The sequence below is a fragment of the Clupea harengus genome, chromosome 3 (genome assembly GCF_900700415.2).
Source record: "Clupea harengus chromosome 3, Ch_v2.0.2, whole genome shotgun sequence".
Taxonomy (NCBI): Eukaryota; Metazoa; Chordata; class Actinopteri; order Clupeiformes; family Clupeidae; genus Clupea; species Clupea harengus.
In genome coordinates, this window is record NC_045154.1 from 588,708 (window position 1) to 616,312 (window position 27,605).

Consider the following 27,605-nt stretch of genomic DNA (forward strand, 5'->3'; position numbering starts at 1 on the left):
TTAGCCGGGAACCATTACTCTGGACGAGTCAAGGACAGCCTGTGTGAGACGCAGTGTAACGATTGGAGAAGGCTACATACAGGGAGGTGGTTTCATGTACACACGAGTGAAGTCGTGATCTTTTCAGAAGTCATCATGGCGCTCGCTTCACCAGTTAAAGGTAAGAAGCTCATGGTAACCAAAACACATTTCAGACCACAACAAATGATTAAGACTACTTTGCCTCTGTTTTGAGTACAGGGTGACACTAAACTTAACGTTAATCGTACATCGGGTTGTCAGGTAGTGCAGACAAGGACACTAGCACTGCATAGCTAACGTTAATGTTTGTTTTAGTGCATTGATGGATTAACGTTGATTAACGTGAAAAAAACTGGTAGATAGCGAGGTTAACTAGGATAACGACGTTAGGTTAGCTAACGCAAACCCTCTGGGAAACTAACGGGGTGGTTACATTGTTTATCAGCTATCTCGTTGCAGTTTTTTTATTCGTGAAGTATTGTTACTCCCAATGCCACTTGTAAACCTTTAAAAAAATGGGGATATAATTTACAAAGCACGTCATCATGCCATGATGTTAGCAGACTAATGGAACCATGGAATAGCATTAACGTTAGTTAACGTTAGTGTTTGGTATAGTTTTTGAAGGGAACATTAGCGAACGTAGATGGCTAGCTAGCTAGCTAGCTAACGAACTGAGACCTAACTTGTCAGTTAGCAAGCTAGTTGACGACAGCTAGGTTATTGTGTGTGTTGTGCAAGGCTTTTTTTCTTTTCTTAAACGAACACCCAATATGTAAAGACCATAGTCAAAATATCGAGGTCGCCAAGTTAGCGAGATATGCCAGATGTCATATACACTGGTTGTCTAAGATGGATAGCTAGTAAAGATGGATAGCGAATATGGCAATGTCAGCTTTAGCAACGGGTAGCTGTCACAATCAGGGATAAGTTACCTTTACTTAAACAGAATAGCCAACTTTACTTAGCGCCTTACATTGCCAGATTGATCTTTACCCGTGAAACAACCACCTAGTAGATATCTCACGTCATAATATTGCGTGTACAGTTTAGTTAACGTTATAACGCTAGCGATAGCTATCTTGCTAGCTACGTTAAAACTGACGCTAATACAACTAGTGTAGGCTAGGCTAGTTAAGGTTACACTTGGGGATGCACAATAATATCGGCATGACTTCGGTATCAGACGATACAAACTTAACAAGTTCATTTTGTTATGTCTAATTAAAAATTAAAAATGTAAATGGGACATAGGCTTCTGGCTTTAACACACTTTTAAAAATATGTCTAAGTATTAGATCTAATGTTATGTTGTAATACGGTAGGGAGTGGGGTTGCAAGACTAGTAGCTATAACCTCAAAGACTACAGTTTCTGGCTGCACCGAGTCAATAGGAGAAGTCACTTGTGTTATGATGATTTACATGTACATTCTAAGTCTTATGGTTATTCTAAGATTCTGATGCTGCCCCAATGGCCAGTTTTAGTCTCTTGTGATAGTATACAGTGAATTAATGTATTTCACTGTGGCAAACTCTGTATTAATCATAAAACCACTGAACGCAAGAGGTTGATATAATGAGATTTACTTGGATCCTATCCACGCTTTCTGCATTGTGGCTATGAAAAGGCTATGCACTATGTAGTTCTATGGTTTGGGTCAAATGTAAGAAAATACTTGGCCAAAAATATCGCCGAAGCATACCAGTTAGTATGTAAGCAAGTGTTTTTTTTTGTTTTTTTATCTGTGCCAGCTGGGCTGTTGGTGGTGTTGTTTAGATGGGAACTCTGTAATGCTTCTTTAAGGTAGGGTAGGCAATGTTGGAGAAACCAGCAAGAGTAAGCTAGATTTTTAAAAAGTATACGAACAATCCCAGCCCCTTCTTTCAGGCCTCCCCCCAAAACACATGAATGCACACTGCCTGAGTAGTGCTGGGGGAAGACCATGGATTCAGACGGCATGGGTTGCGTTGCGAGCGTGCGCATGGGGTTGAAGTAGATACTGTTCATTGAAGTAGTACTGAAACAGTACTGAAACATTGAAGAAGATACAGTAGTTTTATCTAATATAGTTTCTATTTATATAAAAACACTTTTGTATATTTCATCATCATCTTCATCATTGTTTATTCAGGGAGAATTGACTGGGCACCGGGCTCTTTTGCAGCAATGCCCTGATTGAGGCTACATAATAAAGAAGAACAATAAATAAACAAACCATAACAAAACAAAACAGACAAAATAAATAAACAAAACACATTAAACAACTCTGAAATTAAGTATATCTATATAAAAATATATTTGATTTGATGCGGACACAAACATGGGCACCTCTCGTCTTTGGCCCATATTCAGATCCACGTAACATCTCTGGAGCCTGTCAGAATCAGCGTTCTGTATGCAAATAGGAGCTGGAGTAGAGAGGGGAACTAAAAACAAAAGGATCTCAGTCACTGAACACTTGACACCGAACACTAGCTAGACAGAGAGAAGCACATTTGCATAGGTACTGCTGTCTTTCAAATCCACTGTGTGGGGACATTTTGGATTCAGTGTTCAATGTGATGACTAAGGTAAGAAGTCTAAAACAAAGAAAGTACAGCCTGCAAGCATTTTCTTGCCACTGTTGGCTACTCAAGTGAAACACTTTTAACATGATGTCTCCTTGACGTCGCCATCACACGGGCCCATCCCAGGTGGAGCTAAAGGAGAGTCCACTTGTTAGCCAAAACAACAATCTCTCGCTGTTGCCTTCCAACAACAACTTGTGACAAATAAAAAAAATACAAAGAAACAAAGAAACTAGAAGGGTTCTCGGAGAGCACAGACTAATGCCAAGGCCAAATGCTGTGTCTTGCAATGTCAGCGAAATGGCCCTCAATTGGTGGAGCCGCCCTGTAAGTCAGATCCAAAATGTAATAGCTAATCCCTAGGCCCATCCTACACCTTACCATGAAGTTCCATGGAAATCAAGCCAGTAGTTTTTGCAGTAGTTACATGCCTGCACTTTTTTTTTCTATTTCTTATGTGAATTGTTAGATTGTTATTGTTAGACTAGGTCTCTATTGCTCGCAGCTTGATTGTTCTCTCCCTTGTACTTCGCTTTGGATAAAAGCGTCTGCTAAATGCCTAAATGTAAATGTAAATAATTCTGCTTATAGACAGACAAACTAACTAAAAAAAAAAAACTAAAATCTAACCTCCTTGGTGGAGGTAATAACGAAAGCAGTGTTAGTATGTGTAGCCACAGATTTGCAGCCCTATTCGGTGGTTACTGACTGAGGACTTTGTCACCTGATATGAACCACGTGACAATGTACACATTTCAGTAGCAAAGCTCCATGCAACACCAAAGAGACACCCTATCTAGCTCTCTCCACTGATAGTTGGACCCACAAAGCAAGGGAAAGCCATGCGACCCTCAACTTTGACAAGATTCCCAGTACCTGCAGCAGCCACACAGCCCCACAGCATGATGGACCCCCCACCAAATTTGACTGTTACAGCAGCAAGTGTTTTCTTGGAATGCTGTGTTCTTTTGCCGCCATGCATAACGCCTCTTGTTGTGACCAAATAGCTCAATCTTTGTCTCATCAGTCCACAGCACTTTGTTCCAAAATGAATCTGGCATGTTCAAATGTGCTTTTGCATACCTCAAGCGAGCGTGTTTGTGGCGTGTGTGCAGAAAAGGCTTCTTCCGCATCTCTCTCCCATTCAACTGTTCTTTGTGCAAGGTGCGCTGAATTGTTGAGCGATGCACAGTGACACCATCTGCAGCAAAATGATCTTGCAGGTCTTTGGAGGTGGCCTGAGGGTTGTCTTTGACCATTCTGACCATCCTTCGCCTTTGCCTCTCCGATATTTTTCTTGGCCTGCCACTTCTGGCCTTAACAAGAACTGTGCCTGTTGCCTTCCATCTCTTGATTACATTCCTCACAGTGGAAACTGACAACTGAAACCTCTGGGATAACTTTTTGTAACCTTCCCCTAAACCACAATGCTGAACAATGTTTGTTTTCAGATCAGTTGACGGTTGTTTTGAAGCCCCCATGTTGCCACTCTTCAGAGGATAAACAATGAGAAGCACAACTTGCAATTGGCTACCTTAAACACCCTTTCAAATGATTAGATGCACCTTTCTATGGAATTGAAGGCTTAACAAGCTAATCAGACTAATTATGTGTTGCAATTAATCAGTATTAAGTAGTTACAGGTATTCAAATCAACAAAATGATTAGGGTGCCCAAATATTTGCACAGCCTATTTTTCACATTTGATTTGATTTCACTAAATACTGCTACACTAAATATCTTTGTCTGGAAAACACCCCCTATACTCGGGTGTCTAAACTTCATACTTTCATACGACTGTAAATCTGTATTAGTAACATCTACAAATCATAAAATACACAGCTTTACCTTCACCCTAAAGTTCCAATTCATAGCCAGGTCCGTTTTGGACACTACTAAACCACATAGATAACAAAGCTTACACTAAATTGAAAATTAACTGATTTTCATTGCTAGGAAACAAACAAATGATTGTGTGTTTGAGAGAGAGAAAAAGAGAGATGGAGAGAGTGAGGACAAGAGATAGATAGAGTGTGAGAGAAAAACTAATAAGAAGAATAACAAGTAGTGAGAATTTGAGTTTTTTTTTTTTAAAGGTGGCAGTGCACCATTAAGCAGTGTAGGCCTATGCCATCGTACAGTATCCTACATATCTTTTCAACTGAGTATGAAAAAAAGCTCAGTACACAAATGAACTAAAGATGATTTTAAATAACACTTGTCTGTAGGTATTACTCTATTTAAACATTTGACAAACAATATGACAAAATGTCTCGTGCACGGTCCCCCAAAATGACATTTCTGGGCGTGGAGTGGCAATGAGACAGAGGCTAATCAAGTCAGTATACCATCAAAATGATTTTGAAACCGTTATTTTGAGGCAAAATCATTACATAATGTTGCTTTAACAGCCTAGCCCTCCTGTTGATACCTTTTCATACTAGAGTGACAGGGACATGGATGTTAGATGGCCATTTGCAATGGAATTTCCCTGTATTTGAAAGCTCCTTCGATTTATTGAGAACAATTTTGTGCTTTAGTAATTGAATCATCAACACTGGTTGTATAGGTATGAATGGTGATGACACGCCAAAAAGGTCATACCCACCAAGCATGGGAAATGAGTTTAACAGTTGATCAAAACTATTTGTTTTAATATTTCAACCGAGCCAAACTGTAGGATGTTGGGGTGGGCAATGTGACGATCTTACAGATGTTTACAATCTCTCATTTCGATGACCAGTACAAATCCATAAAAGACCATATTTGTCTTTAATGCAGAATTGTTATAGGTAGAGGACATGGTATCAACTCTCTCCCTACATCCCCATTGGCAAACTTTGCGTTGAATTTGCCAATTTTGGGCATTTAATTATCCTGATTCCTGGGCTTTGAGAAAAACTGTTCCAAAGCCCTTTTGTAATTGGTTTGAAACTGAATAAACCATGGCAGCTGTACAGCGACCACCCAATTTGTAACGTCAGTCATGGCGGATTCACCCTACTGTTTTGTCTCTTTTTTTTATGAGATTGGCTATTGCTAGCATACAAGGAAATTAATCTACTATGTACACACATACATAAATACTTACACATGTTGATTCTTTTTTTCACACTCTTCCCTCCCACACTCTCAGGAAATCCTTTTAGCCACTTGATTGACACCCTTCGGTGTGAAAACAATGACAGCCAGTATTTCAATCCGCTGAAACTAAATGATCCAAGATATGGTAAGTGAAAAACATATCTGTTTGGAGAAGAAATTACATTTTTTTTTTTATCTAATTCGTTTTTTTTGGTTGTATTATTATCATTAGTTGTAGTAGTAGTAAATTATCTATGTTTTGACTAGAATGTGATGGTTGATATTGTTGTACACAAAACACCGTGTACGTCACTGTGAACAGAAGCATCTGTGCCAAATTCTTAAACTTGAAACAGATGTCAGAAAACCTAAATGATTTGCACACTGTTGTGTGTCCTACCATTTGAACTCTTCAATGTTCTTTCTTTTCCAGAGGAATTGCCCTGGTCAATCCGCGTCCTTCTGGAGGCCGCTATACGGAAGTGTGACGGGTTTTATATCAAGGAGGAGGATGTGCGGAACATACTGGACTGGAAACATCAGCAGAATGTTGCCGAAGTGCCCTTTGCCCCGGCCCGTGTCCTTTTCCAGGACTTCACGTGAGTATGCCGTCTGCATTAGGACTACCTGTTGAGATTAGTATGCTGCCTGCATAAGGACTACCTGTTGATATCAGTAAGGACTACCTGTTGATATTAGTATGCCGTCTGGATAAGGACTACCTGTTGAGATTAGTATGCTCCCTGGATAAGGACTACCTGTTGATCTTAGTATGCCGTCTGGATAAGGGCTACCTGTTGATATTAGTATGCTGCCTGCATAAGGACTACCTGTTGAGATTATTACCACTCTACTTCTCACCATGTTATGATTTTTAAAGTGTTCTTATTTGTGATTGATGCACAGGGGTATTCCTGCCTTGGTGGACCTTGCCGCCATGAGGGACGCTGTTGCTAAGCATGGCGTCAACCCTAACCTGGTCAACCCCAATTGTCCAATAGACCTGCTGATCGACCATGCACTACCAGTTGACTTCAGCAAATGGTAAAACTCCCATCTCCCATTGATAGGAATTATTTCTATATCCCAAATGTATCGGAGACTCAGTCAGATTGTGATGAAAAACCAAGTCCAGGTTTTATTCTTTCAATGGTGCGCACCAGAGGAGGAACAGAAATTGTGTGTTCACCTAAATCTCCTTCACTGCCTGTCTCTTGAAAATCACAGTCTTTTAAACTCTGGGAAAGCAAGGGATGGGTGGATACCTAAATGCTAATTAGTATCTGTCTCTAGTCAGGGGGGGGAGAAGCTGTGACGGCTTTCTCACAGCTCATGTAGGCCGGCAACAGGATACACATGAGAAACTTAGAATAATAACACTAAAATGACCAGTAGGTCAGATATATTGAATTATTGCCTATGGAATATATCTATTAAACTAATTATCAAATGTCGGTCCCTTCACCATCTTAAGGTGCAGTTTGGACAGTCAAAGGCACTCCTCCAAAACACTTGAATGCGCCTGACACTGCCTGACACTACTCGCAACTACAAGGCAGACACCCACGAACATGCACACACACACAGGCTAAATTACAAACAAGCTACGTGTAAACATAGCTACTTAGTGTACTATTTTACACAGTGTAGCTAACATTGGTGTGGAGCTAATACGTAACGTAGCTAACATTGGTGTTGAGCTAATACGTAAGGTAGCTAACATTGGTGTTGAGCTAATGCGTAAGCTAGCTAACATTGGTGTTGAGCTAATACGTAAGGTAGCTAACATTAGTGTTGAGCTAATGCGTAAGGTAGCGAACATTGGTGTTGAGCTAATACGTAAGGTAGCGAACATTGGTGTTGAGCTAATACGTAAGGTAGCTAACATGGGTGTTGAGCTAATACGTAAGGTAGCTAACATTGGTGTTGAGCTAATGCGTAAGGTAGCGAACATTGGTGTTGAGCTAATGCGTAAGGTAGCTAACATTGGTGTTGAGCTAATGCGTAAGGTAGCTACAGGTACATGGTTATGTTGGCTGCATAGTTCAGGAAAATAACAAATTCCCCCGAAAACAAATGAGAGAATTCCCTGTCCAACAGAAATACAGCAACCATGGCCTCCCTTTTTCAGGCCTCCAACTCCCTCAGTTCCTTAGGCCCTTCAACTCCCTGACCTGTTGGGGTTAAAGCCTGTTATGCTAACTGCCACATCACCAACTGCAAACCAGTAACTTCCTGGCTTCCTGTCCCTGTTGTGGATGCTTTAACGGAACTATCAAGCTTAGCTTCTGGACCCCTTTGTCTCCTTTGCTGTCTCCTGTGGTCACTGGTGGGTGGACTGTCAGCCAGACTGAGAAGAGCATGTTGGCTGGTTGCTGTGCACAACTCCTGGAACCCACACCAGACTGTGCTTCTAAGTTCTAAGTGTCACAGAATTGATATTTGTTTACCATGGAGACCTTTCGGTACACAGCCCTTAAACATGTTGGGTTCTCCTCCACCCCCTGCCACTCTCAGCGACGGTTCTCTACCTCGGCCAGGTTGCAGAGATACTCAGCGGGAGACATTTAACTGTATTTATTGAAGCACCCTCGTCATCCAGTGGGCTACAGAACACTTTTTTACTTCTGTCTTTATTTAGTAGTTCAAGCTGTTGTAGGTATTGGTTGGAAATGAACATTCGTGTGCGCCTGGCTAGCGAATTTATTCATTGCTATCAGAATGTAAAGAATTTCAAGAAATATATCTCAATCCTTCTGAAATAAACCTGCTGCCTACCGCTAAGTTGCAAGTTCTGTTGGCTTAGATAAGGAGGACTTCCGTTTCTAATTGTAAATATTCCGTGTCCTCTTTAGTGCTATTCAGAATTCCCCAAACCCCGGTGGTGGTGGTGGTGAAGGTCGTGGCGTTCCTGTCGTTTCCTCTCCTGCTAGACCCGCGCAGCAAGGGGATCCGTGTGGCAGGCAGCGTGGCGTTCCTGTCGACTCCTCTCCTGCTAGACCCGCGCAGCAAGGGGATCCGTGTGGCAGGCAGCGTGGCTGCAGCAGAGGGAGCTGTAGTGACTCACCTCTCAGTTCTGGCAAACCTCCTCCAGTACAACAGATAGAGAACACGCCTCTGCTCTGTCCATTCCATCTCCAGCCTGTCTCTGAGTAAGTACCAGTACCACAGGAGTGTACATCCTGTTTGAATGATTTAATGTCTTCTGAATCTGTAAATAGTTGAACATTTTTTGCCTATACTTTAGATTATTTTATTTTTCAGTGTTGTCCAATCAGGCTCTAATGATCCCTTATTGAAGTGGTGGCAGAAACATGTAACATCCAAACATTTCATACACACACACACACACCCTCACACACACACCCTCACACGTACAAACACACATATCCTCACACGTACACACACACACACACACACACACCCTCACACACCCTCACACACACACACCCTCACACACACACACACACAAACACACACACCCTTACACGTAAACTACCAGTCATTTCATACACACACACACCCTCACACACACATACACACACACACACAAACACACACACCCCCTCACACGTAAACTACAAGTCATTTCATACACACACACACACACACACACCCTCACACGTAAACTACAAGTCATTTCATACACACACACACCCTCACACGTACACCCACACACACACACACACACACACACCCTCACACGTACACTCACACACACACACATACCCTCACACGTACACACACACACACACACACACGCACACACCCTCACACGTACACACACACACACACACACACCCTCACACGTAAACTACCAGTCAAAAGTTTTTGCGCACCCCAGGTTTTCACTACTTTTTCATTTTTATTCTTGAAAGAACAACTAAAAATGAAAATATAAGCCAGATAAGTATCCATTACAACAGTATAATAAAAGATTATGGCATCCTGGTACAGGTACAGTCCATGATTCTCGATATATTTTGTATTTATTTTGTATTTTTGACTTTGAAGTTTCAGATAATCATGAAAAAGTGGTATGGACTTGAAAATGAAATGCTATGGTCTGGAATTGGGATAACTCCTCAGTCCCATCTGTTTTTTCCCCCAAATGATTTTAAATATTGATAATTTCACCAAGAGAACTTAAAATAACCTACACTCAAAACTTTCTATATAGGCCAGAAACAACGCTCAAGAACCAAGAGATGGAGCTCGTCCGAAATAAGGAGAGGCTGCAATTTTTAAAGGTAATGTTACACGTCCATCATACTGTAAACCGACACCTTCATCTACAGATGTTCAATCATGCTCAAGGTTGGATACTGCAGGATATTCCTAAAGCTACTGTTTGCATTTATTTAAATGATTCATAGTGTGTTATGAGGTATACTTTGAATCACTGTCATAACATTTGCATTGTGAATTTGCTGATACAGTGCCCTCCACAATGATTGGCACCCTTAGTGAATGTGACCAAAACAGGCTATGAAAAAATATGTCTTTGCTGTTTATCCTCTTGGTCTTTCACTCAAAATATTCACAAAAATCTTACCTTTTCATTGAAGTAAAATTATATATAAAAAAAAAAAATGTTGACATTAAATAAATATTATTCTCCAAAACAGGGGTGCCACAATTATTGGCACCCCTTGATTTAATGTTTTGAGCAGCCTCCCTTTGCCAAGATAACAGCTCTGAGTCTTCTCCTATAATGCGTGATGAGGTTGATGAACACATGGCATGGGATCTGAGACCATTCCTACATACAGTATCTCTCCAGATCCTTCAGATTCTTAGGTCAACGCTTGTAGACTCGGCTTCAGCTCTTTCCACAGATTTTCTATGGGGTTTAGGTCGGGGGACTGTGATGGCCATGGCAAAACCTTTATTCTGCGGTCGGTGAACAATTTTTGTGTTGATTTTGAGGTGTGCTTCGGATCATTGTCCTGCTGGAAGGTCCAACCACGGCCCATTTTAAGCTTCCTAGAGGGGGCTTAGGTTTTCAATTAATATCTGCTGGTATTTGATGGAGTCCATGATACCATGTATCCTAACAAGATGTTGAGGGCCTTTGGAAGAAAAACAGCCGGAGGTGCTTTTCTGTATGGCTATCTTTCTGTCTACGCCAAACCCACCTTTGATGTTTGTTGCCAAAAAGCTTTATTTTGGTCTCATCTGACCATATAACTCGGCCCCATTGAAAGTCTGACTTACATTTGGCAAACTGTAGGCGCTTTAGTTTGTTGTTGATCGGCAGCAGAGGCTTTTTTTCTGGCAACCCTCCAAAACAACTTGTGGTGATGTAGGTGGCGTCTGATGGTAGTTCTGGAGACTTTCTGACCCCAGGACTCAATTTACCTCTGCAATTCTCCAGCTGTGATCCTTGGAGATTCTTTTGCCAGTCGAACCATCCTCCTCACGGTGCGTGGGGTCAATTTACAGACAGGTCCTCTTCCAGGCTGATTCCTTACATCTGCTGTCGCTTGGAACTTATTAACTATTGCTCTGATTGTGGAAATGGGTATTTTCAACTGTGTAGATATTTTCTTATATCCTTTTCCGGATTTCTGCAGCTCAACAACTTTTTGTCGCACTTCGACACTGTGTCTTTTGTCTTTCCCATCTTGATGAATGACAAAGGGTATTTGGCCTGTGTCACCTCATATTTATACCCGAGTGAAACAGGAAGTCATGGTTGACCACTAAAGAGTTCCTAATCAAACGGGTGAACTTAAAAATGTAAAACATGACTGGTAATATACTTCAGTTAGATTTTAATTATAAGATTTTCTAGGGGTGTCAATAATTGTGGCACCCATGTTTTGGAGAAAAATATTGTATTTAATGTAAAAAAAAATTCTTTCAATAATTTTACTTCAATGAAAAGGTAAGACTTTTGTGAATATTTTGAGTGAAAGACCAAGAGGATAAACAGCAAAGACACATTTGTTCATAGCCTGTTTTGCCTGTATTCACTAAGGGTGCCAATAATTGTGTTTAATTTTCTTATTAAATTTTGTATGTAGTCTTTTCACTGCATTGATATCAGAGTAAACTCCATTGGTGTCCCATTACACTTCTAAGGATCGGATGCATGTGAGGCCATTTAACATCATCCACAAGTGGTTGGGATCACTTTGAACCCAAGACTGCCTTTTATTGATTAACTGATTTTGAGAAATTAAACTTTGCTTCAGGCTTTACTTGGCAGACTGTGACTGTGCATTCCCGTTTACAGGCCGCATCCTTGCGTTCACCACAGGATTGCAAACATGTTTGCCAAATCAATGTATTAACCGTGGTTAGTAGTCAAGAACATACGGTATCTATTTGTTAATCAAGAGGTATAGGACAGATATTTCCCAGACACATTCAAGCCACATGTACGTGTTCTGCTTTCGGCCGTGGCCCAGAACGGCATGATGAGAACCAGTCTGAGGCGAGCGGCTCCAGGCCACGAGCTGGCTCTCTGCAGGCTACGATATGCTTACTACTACTAAGGATAAGCAGAGCTATGAAGCAGAAAACATGTCAGTTATGGCATTCATTTACACAATATGTTGGTGGTTTATGGAAAACGGTTCTCTTTTTACCAGTTATTTTAACAGTTACAGTTTCTCATTTATCATCTGCTGATGCTGTATGATCAAGTGATTTCCTGACACATGTGTCCAGTTGATTTGCTACAAACACCCCATACGTCCCATATTATTTCCTTGCATCTGGCATTGGACAGGTATTTGTCCCCACTAATGAACTCCTTTTCCCGTTCTGTGTGACTTCTTCTCCTCTCTAGTGGTGCTCAAACACGTTCACAAATGTGAATGTCATCCCCCCTGACGTCGGTACAGCTCACCAGGTCAATTTGGAGTATACATCCCAGGTGGTTCAAGAGAGACATGGACTCTTATTTCCTGACAGTGTAGTTGGCACCGACTCTCACACTACCATGATAAATGGCCTCGGCATCCTGGGCTGGGGTAAGGAACAAAATTATAATTTATTTTTTTGCATCTGTTTTTCTGTTCTGTTGGAAGTTCAACTCTGAAAATGTGGGCAGAGTTCAGTAAAACCAATCAAACTTTCTATGATAAGGTCTAATCACTGCTTTCTTGCAGCCAAACAGGTTCACACACTTTTACACAGTGGCAACAAGTTGGGCTTAGCAAATGGATCTCTGCCTGGTTGCTTTGGCCTTTCCTTCCCCTTGAGCTCATCAAAGAATAGTGTTGAATGGAAGCCTCCTGAACCCCCTCAAACATCACCCTCCCCCCCAGATTAAGCCTAGTGATTGGTAGATAATGCAATGACTTGTTTCACCCCTAAGCAAACTCACCGTAGCTCATAGGGGTGGGAATCTCTTGGCACCTCACGATTCGATTCCGATTCAGAGGTCAACGATTCGATTCTAAACCGATTATCGATTCTAAACCGATTATCGATTATCTATTCTAAACCAATAAAACGATTATCGATGCATCTCGATTTTTAAAACATTTGAGTTTGCTACTCAGAGTCTCAAATGACTTCCTACTTTGTGTTTGATAATTAAAGAAAATCAACAGATGAATTACCTTCTCTATTTTTTTATTAGAGAAAAAGTTTTTCCTTGTAACAATTATGACTTTCTATGAACAATGCAATAATCGATGCAGCTTGCATTTCAACACAAAATTAATGTGTTAAAAAAAAAAAAAAAAAATAAAAAATTTAATTTTTTGTATTATTAAAAAATCGATTATGAACTTTTCTGAATCGAGACAGAATCGTTCGAGAGAAATCGAAGAATCGATTTTTCCCCCACCCCTAGTAGCTCATGTATCTATTTGAATTGACTATTGTTATTATTACTATAATTATTACTGTACTTTATCCTCACTCTTTTATTATTCCCTTTTCTTTCCTGTTTTCAATAAGGCAGTGTGGGGAGGGCTATCAGAAATACAGCGTTTGAGATCTAGTTAGAGGTTATGCTGAGGCAACACAACCCATGGGCTAGTCTGCAGGAAGAAGTCTTTAACACTACGTTTATATTTCTGTCCAAATGAAGAAGTCTTTAACACTCCGTTTATATTTCTGTCCAAATGAAGAAGTGTTCTAGTCAGAGGGCTGTAAATGTGATAAACGCCGGCTATTGTTATGGCTGTTCTCCAATAAAGGCCAGGTACATTCAGTCAAGTCAATGCACCGGCAGTTATTGGAGGTTAGACGGTACTAAACTAAACATGTTTACCGAGTCACTAAACACATTCATTGGCCGTGTGTGTCCTGGTATTGGAGGTTTGACGGTACTAAACTAAACATGTTTACCGAGTCACTAAACACATTCATTGGTCATGTGTGTTCCTCTAGGAGTTGGAGGTTTGACGGTACTAAACTAAACATGTTTACCGAGTCACTAAACACATTCATTGGCCGTGTGTGTCCTGTTATTGGAGGTTTGACGGTACTAAACATGTTTACCGAGTCACTAAACACATTCATTGGCCGTGTGTGTTCCTCTAGGAGTTGGAGGTTTGACGGTACCAAACTAAACATGTTTACCGAGTCACTAAACACATTCATTGGCCGTGTGTGTCCTGGTATTGGAGGTTTGACGGTACTAAACTAAACATGTTTACCGAGTCCCTAAACACATTCATTGGCCATGTGTGTTCCTCTAGGAGTTGGAGGTTTGACGGTACTAAACTAAACATGTTTACCGAGTCACTAAACACATTCATTGGCCGTGTGTGTTCTGTTATTGGAGGTTTGACGGTACTAAACAAAGTCACCGAGTCACTAAACACATTCATTGGCCGTGTGTTCCTCTAGGAGTTGGAGGTTTGACGGTACTAAACTAAGTCACCGAGTCACTAAACACATTCATTGGCCGTGTGTGTCCTGTTATTGGAGGTTTGACGGTACTAAACTAAACTAAGTCACCGAGTCACTAAACACATTCATTGGCCGTGTGTGTCCTGTTATTGGAGGTTTGACGGTACTAAACTAAACTAAGTCACTGAGTCACTAAACACATTCATTGGCCGTGTGTGTTCTGTTATTGGAGGTTTGACGGTACTAAACTAAACTAAGTCACGAGTCACTAAACACATTCATTGGCCATGTGTGTGTTCCTATAGGAGTTGGAGGCATAGAGTCGGAGGCAGTGATGCTGGGTCAGCCGATCACCTTCACTCTTCCAAAGGTGGTCGGATGTAAGCTGGTTGGCACCATCAACACGCTAGCCACCTCAATTGACATCGTCTTGGGGATCACAAAGGTATTGACTTTTGAGTTAAGTAGTTGTAGTCAGCTGATTGTGTTTAATGTGTGTGTATATGGAAGTCTTCTTACAAGCTAGAAGTAACAGAATGCTACGTAACTACCTACATGCAAGTGAATGAGAACGTGGTTTTCATATATTTGCATTTAATCATGAAGTTTACACATCAATATAATATTGATCATTTATAACCAGCCACGTCCCTGTTCATCCCTTGTATTTGTTTCCCCTTAAGTTTGCTTTTAAGTCAGTTTACTCCGTACAACTATATAATAAATGTACATATACCTTTTCAGCACCTCCGCCAAGCGGGCATCTCCGGAAAATTTGTGGAGTTCTTTGGTCCCGGGGTTTGTCAGCTGTCTGCCTCTGACCGGACCACCATCGCCAACATGTGCCCCGAGTACAACGCCACTGTTAGTTTCTTCCCTGTTGATGAGGTCACACTCGAGCACTTTAAACACACAAGTAAGGAATATACATTTGGCCATCTGATAATCCTTAAAAACATCTGTTTTAAAAAAGAATGTGCCTTCTTTGAATGAGTGGTTTTAAGTTTTCATTTTTTAAGATGATGTTTGTTTTCTTTTTTCTCAGACTTTTCTGAAGAGAAACTGGGACTAATGAAACGCTATCTTCAGGCAGTGAAACTGTTCAAAAGTGCCCAGGACCAGGCTGAGGAGGACCCACAGTACTCGGAGGTCAAGAGATGTTTCTACTGTAGAGTTTTTACTTTTCAGATTCAGCGACAATAGGACTAATCTCACAGATCCCTTCCCCCCCCCCCCCCCCCCTCTGGTTGTTTAAAGGTTATTGAAATCAACCTGGGCTCGATCCTTCCCCATGTGAGTGGGCCGAAGCGACCACAAGATAGAGTTGCAGTCAGCGGCGTGAAGGGGGACTTCCACACCTGTCTTAAAGAGAAGGTGAGGGCGGCTAACCCCGAACACATATTTATTAATCTGGCTCCCGGTTTACCGCAAAAAACATTAACACTAGAATGGATAGCACAAGTGGGGTGTGTTGGCTAAACTCTCTGAAAACACTGTCCTAATTGATTGCTGTGTTTTGACTTCTTCTATGAGGGATCCCATGGTCTTGGACACTTAGGATATTGACTTGAAAGATTGTATCAGTGTGACGATGTGCCGTCACTACACATGAGTATTTGTTCTGGCTCTTTGGCGTTGCGGTCAGAGAGCATGTTTGGCACCCTGTAGACCTGGGTTCAAGTCCAGGTTGGGTGACACTGCTCTCCTTTCGCTACAATCAGTCATATAATATTATTTGGAAGTTGTATAATTCTTATAATTCTGGATTATAATCAAGAACCACATTTTACGTCGGAGATGTATAGTGTGTGCGCATATGTCATTAACAAAATTAGTGAAATCCTGTTGATATGATTGGCTCAAAAGACACAATACACGGCACACCCATAAATGAATATGGCATTTCACCTGTCCCACAAAGGTTTCCCACTACTACTACCACTAGTAGTGGTTCTTCTTTCTACTCTTCCCTTTGATGTTACGCCATTTGCAGGCTGCATAATGCACTGCTTGTTTCCCAATTAAATTACGGCCCGGCGTCTTTCAATTCTTTTATCTGTTTTCGTTCTCAAACTAGAGGAAGAAGTCGATAGAAGTCCGTAAAAGAAAATCAAAAATTGAACTAAACCATAACTTTTCATCTCCATGGGATCCATTTTGAATGTTATTACACTATTACACTCTAATCTGTGTTTGACTACCGCCTCACTGGCTCTGATAACCATCTGATTTTGCTTCAGATATCCCAGCATTGTGATCAAAAATTATGAATGGTAGTTTAAAGACCTTTCATTTAAACAGCATGACTTTTTTTCCCCTGTGATTTCTAATGATTTTGACACATGGCTTCTGTCCAAATTCAATTGCATTGCACTGTGGACTCATTCTGAGTGTCTGTCTGTTTGAACTTTCAGGTGGGATTCCGAGGTTTCCACATACCACAAGACAAACATGAGAAACTGGTACCATTTCTCCATGCTGGCAGAGAGTACGAACTTGCCCATGGGTCTGTTGTAATCGCTGCTGTTATCAGCTGTACAAACAACTGCAACCCATCTGTAATGCTAGCTGCAGGTAAGGCAAGACACGACACACACACACTACCTGTGAAAGTCAGTGAGTGCACTAGTCATTAGCACTTCTATTACTTTGTATTATTGTTGTTGTGACTGTCTATACTATGTTAAGCACCTTGAGATTTCTTTGTATTTTAAAGTGTGCTATACAAATAAAATCCATTATTATTATTATTATTACTATTACTAGTCATGGATGAAAGATCATACAAAACACCCACGGAAATGGGTAAAAAGCACACAAGCGCACAAATTGTGGTTCTTCACCAGGAAGGATATTCTGAAAGAGCGACTAGTGCGAAGTTAAAGCTTTGTCTTGACAACGTTACTGTTGTCATTTAGTAACTCCAGAGAAGCAAAGAAGTGCTGTTGCTGGGGGTTGAGTGACAGCAGAGGGAAAACTAATCTCGATTTAGCGATTTAGGCATTTTTTTTACATCGTACAAAAACTTGAATTAATCAAATTAATTTGATGCATTGTCCAGCCCAACATGCACTTGGAAATCATTTCAAAATGTGCAAATGAAAACAAGCCACCCAAAGCAGCATTAGACTCGCTAGCATCCCCATTGCTAGGCAACCACTTTAGGCTGTGTTTCTGTAAAGGGCTGAGCGTTGTGTGACCCATGTTGCTCTCTGTGTGTCTGTGTCTGTGTCTGTGTCTGTGTGTCTGTGTCTGTGTCTGTGTCTGTGTGTGTGTCTGTGTCTGTGTCTGTTGCTCTGTCTGTGTCTGTTGCTCTGTCTGTGTCTGTGTCTGTGTCTGTTGCTCTGTCTGTGTCTGTGTGTGTGTGTGTGTCTGTCTGTGTGTGTGTCTGTGTGTGTCTGTGTCTGTGTGTGTCTGTGTGTCTCTGTCTCTGTCTGTGTCTGTGTCTGTGTCTGTGTCTGTGTCTGTGTGTGTGTCTGTGTCTGTGTCTGTGTCTGTGTCTGTGTCTGTGTCTGTGTCTGTGTCTCTGTCTGTGTCTGTGTCTATGTCTGTGTGTGTGTGTGTGTGTCTGTGTGTGTGTGCCCTCTTTCCTTGGCAGGTTTGCTGGCCAAAAAAGCAGTAGAGGCGGGTCTCACAGTAAAGCCATATATCCGAACTAGCCTTGCCCCTGGGACCGGTACAGTGACCCACTACCTGAACATCAGCGGTGTGCTGCCGTACCTCAGTCAGCTCGGGTGAGAATCACACTCTTGGGGATATTGTATTGCTCGTAAGACAGTGTTTTGGTAATAATGTAGGATCTTTTCTTAAAACTAAGAGATACATGGATTGATTCAGCAGTATGAAAGGCTATGTTTAACCATTACATAGGCTGAACAGCTGAGAAAGATATACAAACTAGATAATTGACTTTGCAGAGGCCCCACCAGGCGCCCTTGGAGACAGAACCCTCGTGAGGGGATAACGCTCACAAAAGAGCTCATATAAGGAAACATATAGGCTAATATTAGATAGGTAGTTCAGGTAAACAGCCATACCACAGAATAACCACAAGACACACCTAAAATAAGGGTATAAAAGAGCCTGCAGAGCGTTCACACTTTGAGACAATCCATGGATCTCTCCTTATTGTGGCTTATTGATTACAATAATAAACTTCCAGATTCCAGCAAGCAGTCTCCGGTCTTCTGATTGAATCTCCCTACACCTTTCTTTTCAATCTCGCCACAACAATAACTCTTCCTTTTGACTCCTTTCCCCTAGGTTTGAGGTGATTGGATATGGATGTGCCACTTGTGTAGGAAACACAGCCCCATTACCAGACCCTGTTGCAGACGCCATTAACAAGGTAATATAGCATTCACATCTCAGTACATAGTCTCTTAGCCAGGTTGAAATATATATTATGAAAGGTACATTGCATTCACATCTCAGTACATAGTCTCTTAGCCAGGTTTAGATATATTATAACAAGGTAATATTGCATTCACATCTCAGTACATAGTCTCTTAGCCAGGTTGAAATATATTAACAAGGTAACATTGCATTCATATCTCAGTACATAGTCTCTTAGCCAGGTTGAAATATATTAGGAAAGGTAACATTGCATTCATATCTCAGTACATAGTCTCTTAGCCAGGTTGAAATATATTAACAAGGTAACATTGCATTCATATCTCAGTACATAGTCTCTTAGCCAGGTTGAAATATATTAACAAGGTAACATTGCATTCATATCTCAGTACATAGTCTCTTAGCCAGGTTGAAATATATTAACAAGGTAACATTGCATTCATATCTCAGTACATAGTCTCTTAGCCAGGTTGAAATATATTAACAAGGTAACATTGCATTCATATCTCAGTACATAGTCTCTTAGCCAGGTTGAAATATATTAGGAAAGGTAACATTGCATTCATATCTCAGTACATAGTCTCTTAGCCAGGTTGAAATATATTAACAAGGTAACATTGCATTCATATCTCAGTACATAGTCTCTTAGCCAGGTTGAAATATATTAGGAAAGGTAACATTGCATTCATATCTCAGTACATAGTCTCTTAGCCAGGTTGAAATATATTAGGAAAGGTACATTGCATTCACATCTCAGTACATAGTCTCTTAGCCAGGTTGAAATATATATTATAACAAGGTAACATTGCATTCACATCTCAGTACATAGTCTCTTAGACAGGTTGAAATATATTATGAATATATTATAATAATAATAATAATATTAATAATAATAATGTATTTTATTTGTAATGCACTCTTCAAATTCAATTCATTATGAATATTACGAGTAAAAGTCATTTCATTCATTTTCTTGAAGGGTGATTTGGTTGCCTGTGGAGTGCTATCAGGAAACAGGAATTTTGAAGGGCGCCTGTGTGACTGCGTGCGAGCGAACTACCTGGCCTCTCCCCCACTGGTGGTGGCTTATGCGATCGCTGGCACGATCAGTATTGACTTTGAGAAGGAGCCCCTAGGTAAGACGATTACACAGCGTGTCTCTTCACAACATTACAGACGGTATGTGTGCTGCCTACTTTTTTTAAGTTTTTTACTGATCAATATTTTTAACCATGGAAGAATACGTAATTGTATGATTATGGAAATATAGTGTAATTGTGGTATTTGGTAATGGGTCTTTTTCATTCTGAGTGTGCTTTTAAAATGCCATATTGAAAGCATGAGAAATCCAAGGGTGCCAAACGCAGGCTCAAAATCACATGAACAATATAACAAGTCGGTTCGAAGAGATGTGTGTTTGTTTGGAACATCAGAAGAAGAACTACACTTTATTCCTTGTACAACTGTCCAGCATCGACAAGATATCTTCTTCTTCCACTGTAGTCTTGTCTGACTCATTCAGTTTAAAGGGATTACTCCATTTTTAGTCCACAATGCTGTTGCAATAGACCATCTTTTACCGGGTTGCTTTTTACCTGGCACCGTCATGGCTTCCACATGTGAAGAGGACTAAAGGCACCCATCATAGATCTCACAACCAGCATGTCCAATTGCATTGGAGTGGTTTTCTGAACAGAGGTGGTGTTGTTTGTTGGATGTTGATGTTTTGGTTACGTTACAGGACATTTACATTTAGTCATTTAGCAGACGCTTTTATCCAAAGCGACTTACATATGTGCGACTTACAATGTATACACATTTTACATTTTTACACTGATGGCACACTGCACATCAGGAGCAATTAGGGGTTCAGTGTCTTGCTCAAGGACACCTCGACAGGGAATCGAACTAGCAACCTTCTGATTACTAACCGCCTTCTCTACCACTGTACCAGGAGTGAACTCCGAGGGGAAAGAAGTCTTCCTGGCTGATGTGTGGCCTTCACGAGTAGAGGTCCAGCACATGGAGGAGGAGACCGTCATCTCTAACATGTTTACGGATGTCAGGACTAGGATGGAGGTGAGTTCCAGATGGATTGGCAGTTAGGACTGAGAGAGGGTTTTCTTTTTTTTTTTTTTAAGATTTATTTTTGGGCTTTTTATGCCTTTATTTGGATAGGACAGTTGAAGATATGACAGGAAGCGAGGTGGAGAAGAGGTGGGGAGAGGATTGGGAAATGACATCAGGCCAGACTTGAACCTGTGTCCCCTCGGGCAATGTAGCCCGTAAGTGGGGGGCTTTATCGGCTTGCGCCACCGTGCCCCCCCCTGAGAGAGGGTTTTCACTCTGTGATTGGGGGGGGATTTGAGTTAGTAAGAAGAGAGGGTTTTCACTCTGTGATCGGGGGGATTTGAGTTAGGACTGAGAGGGGGTTTGAGGGTGTGATCGGGGGGGATTTGAGTTAGGACAGAGAGGGTTTGAGCGTGTGATTGGGGGGATTTGAGTTAGGACTGAGAGAGGGTTTGAGGGTGTGATTGGGGGGATTTGAGTTAGGACTGAGAGAGGGTTTTCACTCTGTGATTGGGGGGATTTGAGTTAGGACTGAGAGAGGGTTTGAGGGTGTGATTGGGGGGGATTTGCACTGATCCTGTCACTTGCTGTGTAGCCATGGTCCAAAACTGATTCTGAACTCTTTATAGATTCATTTTAGATTACTGTCTGACGTTGCAGTAAAGTATGATAAGGTTATTATGGTTTGGGCTTGTAATGTATGTAAGTGTATAAACAAGAATTGCATCTGATCCCATAGCCTGGAATCACGCCATTGTTGAATCTATACCAAGTGCACAATATGTGCAAATGTTAACCTAGTCTATAGAGTTGTAGCGGTTACGTCACAAAAAAATAGGATTTTTTTTTTTTTAGGAGCAAACACTTCTTCTATAACAGAATCTAAGGGTTTCAAGGTCAAATGTTTCATGGTTTCTTTTTGTGTCTTCCAGAAAGGGAACAAGTTATGGGACGGCATAGAATGTTCCGACTCTGATCAATTCCCTTGGGACTTGAAATCAACGTACATCCACTGTCCGCCATTCTTCAACAAATTAGTAAGTTTCATTTGTGTGTTCAAGTGTGTGTGTGTTTGAAGTTCTATTTGAAGTTCTCTAAACTGTGTGTATTGCAGTGGGGCCCGGCTGATGACATGGTGTGTTCAACAAAACATTTAACATTTCAGGGATAAAAAATGAATTCCTAAGAAGACATTTCCCCCTAATCCACATCATGTAGTAGTTCAGTTCAAATGGAGCTGCTTCTCTGCTACCTCATCTGGTTAATTGCACTGTTTTGGCATGAGAAAGGGGGTCAAGTGTAAATCAGTCTATCAAATATACATTTAACATGTCATGTATCAACGGTTGACTGCTTTTGATGTAGGTTGTAAAATACTATAAATATGATTTTTATTTCCTATCCTTATATTCACAAATAACCATGTTTTTTTTATGATAAGCTGTTTTGTGTGTGCGTTAGCCTTGTCGTTTGGCCAAGTCTCATATCATACTGAATGTGTTTCTATTTCTCGTGCCCAGACAAGAGAGCTCTCATCTCATCTCATCTCATCTCATATCATACTGAATGTGTTTCTATTTCTCGTGCCCAGACAAGAGAGTCCTCATCTCATACTCATACTGAATGTGTTTCTATTTCTCGTGCCCAGACAAGAGAGTCCTCATCTCATCTCATCTCATACTGAATGTGTTTCTATTTCTCATCTCATCTCATACTGAATGTGTTTCTATTTCTCGTGCCCAGACCAGAGAGCCCTCATCTCCCCAGTCACTGGACAATGCCCATGCACTGCTGTTCTTGCGAGACAAGGTGACGACGGATCACATCTCCCCAGCGGGAAGCATCGGCCGGGTCAGCGCTGCCGCCAAGTATCTGCAAAGCAAACGGTGAGTGTCTCCTTCTCTTTTGAACACCAGTATGAACAAATTCATTTAGGTGGTAAATTGTTTTGTTGAACATGACATTTTAAATAATAATAGTAGCATTTGAGTGTAGGGTGCAGATGTATCTCAGAGTGATGTAGATAAGCGCCCTTGTGATGCTGAAGATCATATGGCCATAGGACCAACTGCTAAGGACTTCCTAATCATTTTGAGCAATAACTACCATGTTGTATATATTACAGCCTCACACCACGGGAGTTCAACTCATACGGGGCTCGTAGAGGGAACGATGCAGTCATGACTCGAGGGACATTCGCTAGCATGAAGCTACAAAACCGTTTCATTGGCAAACCAGGCCCCAAGACTCTGCACATTCCAACCGGACAGACGGTGAGTTCAGAATCAGAATCAGAATGGGATTTATTGCCAAGTAGGTTTACACCTACTTGGAATTTTTTCTGGTGTGAAGGTGCATACAGTAAACATAAAACATAAAAACACAATAAGTACTACACATAACATAAATCACAAATAAGTACTACACATAAGAAAAGTACTACACATAAGAACCAAAAAACACAATATATACGATACAAATATATAAACAATGAATATTAAAAAAAAGTGCAAAGTAGAGTTGGTAATGCGTGTCCAACGGGACAGACAGTGAGTTGGTAATGCGTGTCCAACGGGACAGACGGTGAGTTGGTAATGCGTGTCCAAGCGGACAGACAGTGAGTTGGTAATGCGTGTCCAACGCGTGTGCTTGCACGTGTCTGTGCAATTAGCAGTTCTGTAAGGGCAAAAGGGGGAAATGTGTACAAATGTTGTGTTGTAAATCAAGAAAGAAACCCATGAAATGTGTACAAATGTTGTGTTGTAAATCAAGAAAGAAACCCATGAAATGTGTACAAATGTTGTGTTGTAAATCAAGAAAGAACCCCATGATTGCCCCACAGGTGGCAGTGAGAAATATTTAGATATTTTAGAGGTGGGAGACAAAATTGCAATATTTTTCGGCACGCCAAGGAACACATTATTTATTTCATATTCTGATTCTAAATGTATTTTGGTCCACACGTGGAGAAAGATGAACATTGCCATTGCTGTTTTCTATTGCTTTAAGATGAATTGCATGATATAATTATTGACAAATGTAGAACATATCATTTGATCACCAACACATCAGTACAGTGGCTTTGGGAATAACCAACTGTCTGTCTGATTGTGCATTGCAGCTGGGTGTGTTTGAAGCATCAGTATAGTGGCTTTGGGAATAACCAACTGTCTGATTGAAGCATCAGTATAGTGGCTTTGGCAATAACCAACTGTCTGTTTGAAGCATCAGTATAGTGGCTTTGGGAATAACCAACTGTCTGTTTGAAGCATCAGTATAGTGGCTTTGGGAATAACCAACTGTCTGTCTGTTTGAAGCATCAGTATAGTGGCTTTGGGAATAACCAACTGTCTGTCTGATTGTGCGTTGCAGCTGGACGTGTTTGAAGCCTCCGAGCGCTATCAGAGGGACGGGGTTCCTCTCATCATTCTGGCAGGGAAGGACTACGGCTCAGGAAGCTCCCGTGACTGGGCAGCCAAGGGACCCTATCTAATGGTAACACTTCAGCATGAGTCTTAAGTAGGGGTGGGGGGAAAAATCGATTTTTCGATTTCTCTCGATTCTCTCTAGAACGATTCTGTCTCGATTCAGAAAAGTTCATAATCAATGTTTTAATAATAATATAAAAAAAAAGAAATTATAATTTTTTTTTTTTTTACACATTCATTTTGTGTTGAAATGCAAGCGGCATCGATTATTGCAGACTCTGAGTAGCAAACTCAAATGTTTTAAAAAATGAGATGCATCGATAATCGTTTTATCGGTTTAGAATTGATAATCGATAATCGGTTTAGAATCGAGAATCGGTTTAGAATCGAATCGTTGACCTCTGAATCGGAATCGAATCGAATCGTGAGGTGCCAAGAGATTCCCACCCCTAGTCTTAAGTATGTTTCAAAGAGAAAACGGTGCAGTGGGAATGAATCTCTCTTTTTTTGGGCTTATTGTAGGGTGTCCGTGCGGTGATAGCTGAGAGTTTTGAGAAGATGCACAAGAATCACCTGGTTGGAATGGGAATCGCCCCTCTCCAGTTTGTGAAAGGAGAAAGCGCAGACACACTGGAGCTCTCAGGCAAAGAGAGGTTCACCATATCAATACCAGAGGATCTGACACCGCTACAAGAACTTGCAGTCAAGGTATGTTGTTAAGTGTTAATGAACTGTTGTCCATTTTAGACTGTTGTCCATTTTAAACTGTTGTCCATTTTAGACTGTTGTCCATTTTAAACTGTTGTCCATTTTAAACAGTTGACACATTGCATCCCATCGCTTTCGTAGAGAAGTATAATCAGTTAAACAAATGATAACCCCATTCCATTCATTTGAGTAGACAGGATTTTGAAAACAAGCTTTTTCATGGGACTGGTGAAACCAACTTAGTAGCCACTAGTTATTCTATTTTTAGCTAGAGACTAAAATGACAGAGTAAAATTAGATTCACATCATATTAGTCTGTACTCCATATGCACCATATTTGAGCCACAGATCATTTTTTGTAGAATTAAAAGAAATAATCAATTCTACTGAATATCTGTATACAAAGTCTCAGAATAAGTTATTGGTGAACAATGATCTTCTTTTTTCTACTCAATTTCAATAGGAACAGTTTATGTGCTTTAAGTCCCTTTGAATTTTATTAAAATGCGAACAGTTTTTTATTATTTAATGAGAAAAAATAAATAATTACAAAGAAGCAAATGAACTTCTATCTTTTGTTTGATACCTAATTCACTACATGTCTTTTCACTGTACCAACTTTAAGGGGAGAATCATAAGGGGTGGGGACTATTAATGATCTATTGACACAGACCCACAATAGTGACTTAGATATCTTTCTTTTTTACTACAAACATGTTTTAAAATGGGATATAACAGTGACATACAGTGAGATTTCAACATTTTTCATTTGCCTGAAGGTTAGATGATCGTGCTCGGACTGATTTACTTGGCATGTATTCAAGCCAACAGTTCAATTGAAATAAATGAACCACACAGATCTACCATTTGGTGTATTTGCATACTCTATTTTCAATGTTTTATATTTTCATGTTACATCACCTCTCATAAGATCAATCATGTAACTTTGAACCAAGTTAAAGGGAAATAGTAAATTCTCTGAATGTTTTTTCTGTAGACTTCTGTAGAAACTGAAAATAAGTTGCAATTTAAGCACAGTTGGAATTAAAATGTCCCTTTTTAGAACAATCTCATTTAGCTAAATATATTTCTAATACCATATTTTAACTCCATACAAGCAAGAAGTGCTGAAATATTGTTTTAGAAATACTAAGAAAATGAGAAAAACAATGAAAACTATTTGTGAAATGAAAAGGCTGGTATTGGTATATTGAAAAAATATGTCTCTCGTTTTTGAAGAAGGAACTCAAATCACTTATAAATAATAAAAATTAACTTTGTTTATTTGCTCTATTGCAGACTAGCACCGGGAAGAGTTTTCGAGTGACGGCTCTATTTGAGAACGAGATGGACTTGGTGTTTTACAGACATGGAGGGATGCTTAAATATGTGGCACATAACATGCTCCTCCCCAGCTGCTGAGCAGAACGTGTCGGAAAGAAAAGAAGGCCCCCTCTAGTGGCCGAGTCGAGGCACTGCTTCAGTTCTGGGACCTATACTGGTGACCATCTGAGATCTGGCCATGGTGCTTCTTCCCTTCAGGCCTTTTTCGGCTCAGAATCTGCGGACTGACTCAGCTTGGTCCTCAGTCACGTTGATGCTTTTCAGTTCTTAAGCAGGCTCTGTGTGTCTGGGGTATTATTCTAGTGAATGCCATTCGCTCATCCAACAGGAGCGTGCTATACTGATCCATCCCTGTTGTTGCTTCAAGGTCACATCTTCATTGAATTTCTTTTGTATGATTTTTGTTTTATATGTGTATAGTTCTTTAGATAGAATGCATCAGTGACAATGAACTGCTTTCATCACTACAATCCAATCATGGAACTATTCAAATATCTGTTTTTTAATCATAAAAACTTAGACACTTTCACAGGTGTGTATATACAGTTGCGAGGTTAGAGATTTTCTTAAAGTTTGGTTTGAGGTTGAAGATGGTAAAACATAAATGTTACGTGTTGATTTTCACCATTCATGAACATCCAAAGGCATTTGTCCAAGTTGTCCGTTGACGTAGCATATTTTTAGTGTTCAATTGATCTAGCGTAAAAATGCGATCACAAACATAAACGTATGTTTGATTTAGGATAGAAGACCACCACTTCTCACAAATGAACGCTTTAAGGAACTCTGAATTTTGAGTTGAGTTGTTACAGTTTTAGGTTGGATTCATGATTAAGCGTCTCATATCTGTTTTTATTGAGGGTGTTCTTTACTCGTATTCTGTGTAATTCAGGTTGGTTTATATTTATAATGATAATAAATATTCTAATAAATAATATGCAATGAGAATACACCTTGCACTTGCCCGTCAGGCATTTGCCAAAAGTTACATTTAAATGTTAATTGAGTAAATTATACAGACAGTATACTCTCCACTCTTCTAAAAGCCTTGGAAAAACTCAAGGAAAAGTTTGTTATACATAGGAAAAGATGTTCAATTCCTATTGGGGACTTCCCACAGAAGGCAAACCTCTCACTGTCACAGGCAAGCACTCGTACCCAAGGGTGAGGGGGTGAGGGGGGGGGGGGGGGGTAGTTTGGGTAGCAGG

The 27,605-nt window shown here is 40.5% G+C and overlaps 1 protein-coding gene across 1 annotated transcript; it reads left to right on the forward strand.

The window, feature by feature from the left end:
* On the forward strand, positions 1–27,345 carry ireb2 (iron-responsive element binding protein 2). Its single transcript, XM_031563898.2, has 22 exons — positions 1–160; positions 5,727–5,819; positions 6,108–6,273; positions 6,581–6,718; positions 8,530–8,826; positions 9,855–9,924; positions 12,474–12,657; positions 14,800–14,939; positions 15,239–15,410; positions 15,540–15,643; positions 15,752–15,868; positions 16,909–17,068; positions 18,093–18,228; positions 18,758–18,842; positions 19,827–19,983; positions 20,802–20,926; positions 21,850–21,954; positions 22,661–22,803; positions 23,043–23,190; positions 24,290–24,412; positions 24,868–25,053; positions 26,353–27,345. The coding sequence occupies exons 1-22, from the start codon at positions 136–138 to the stop codon at positions 26,473–26,475; spliced, it is 2,997 nt and encodes a 998-aa protein (XP_031419758.1). The 5' UTR covers positions 1–135; the 3' UTR covers positions 26,476–27,345.
* Positions 27,346–27,605: the final 260 nt, after the last annotated feature.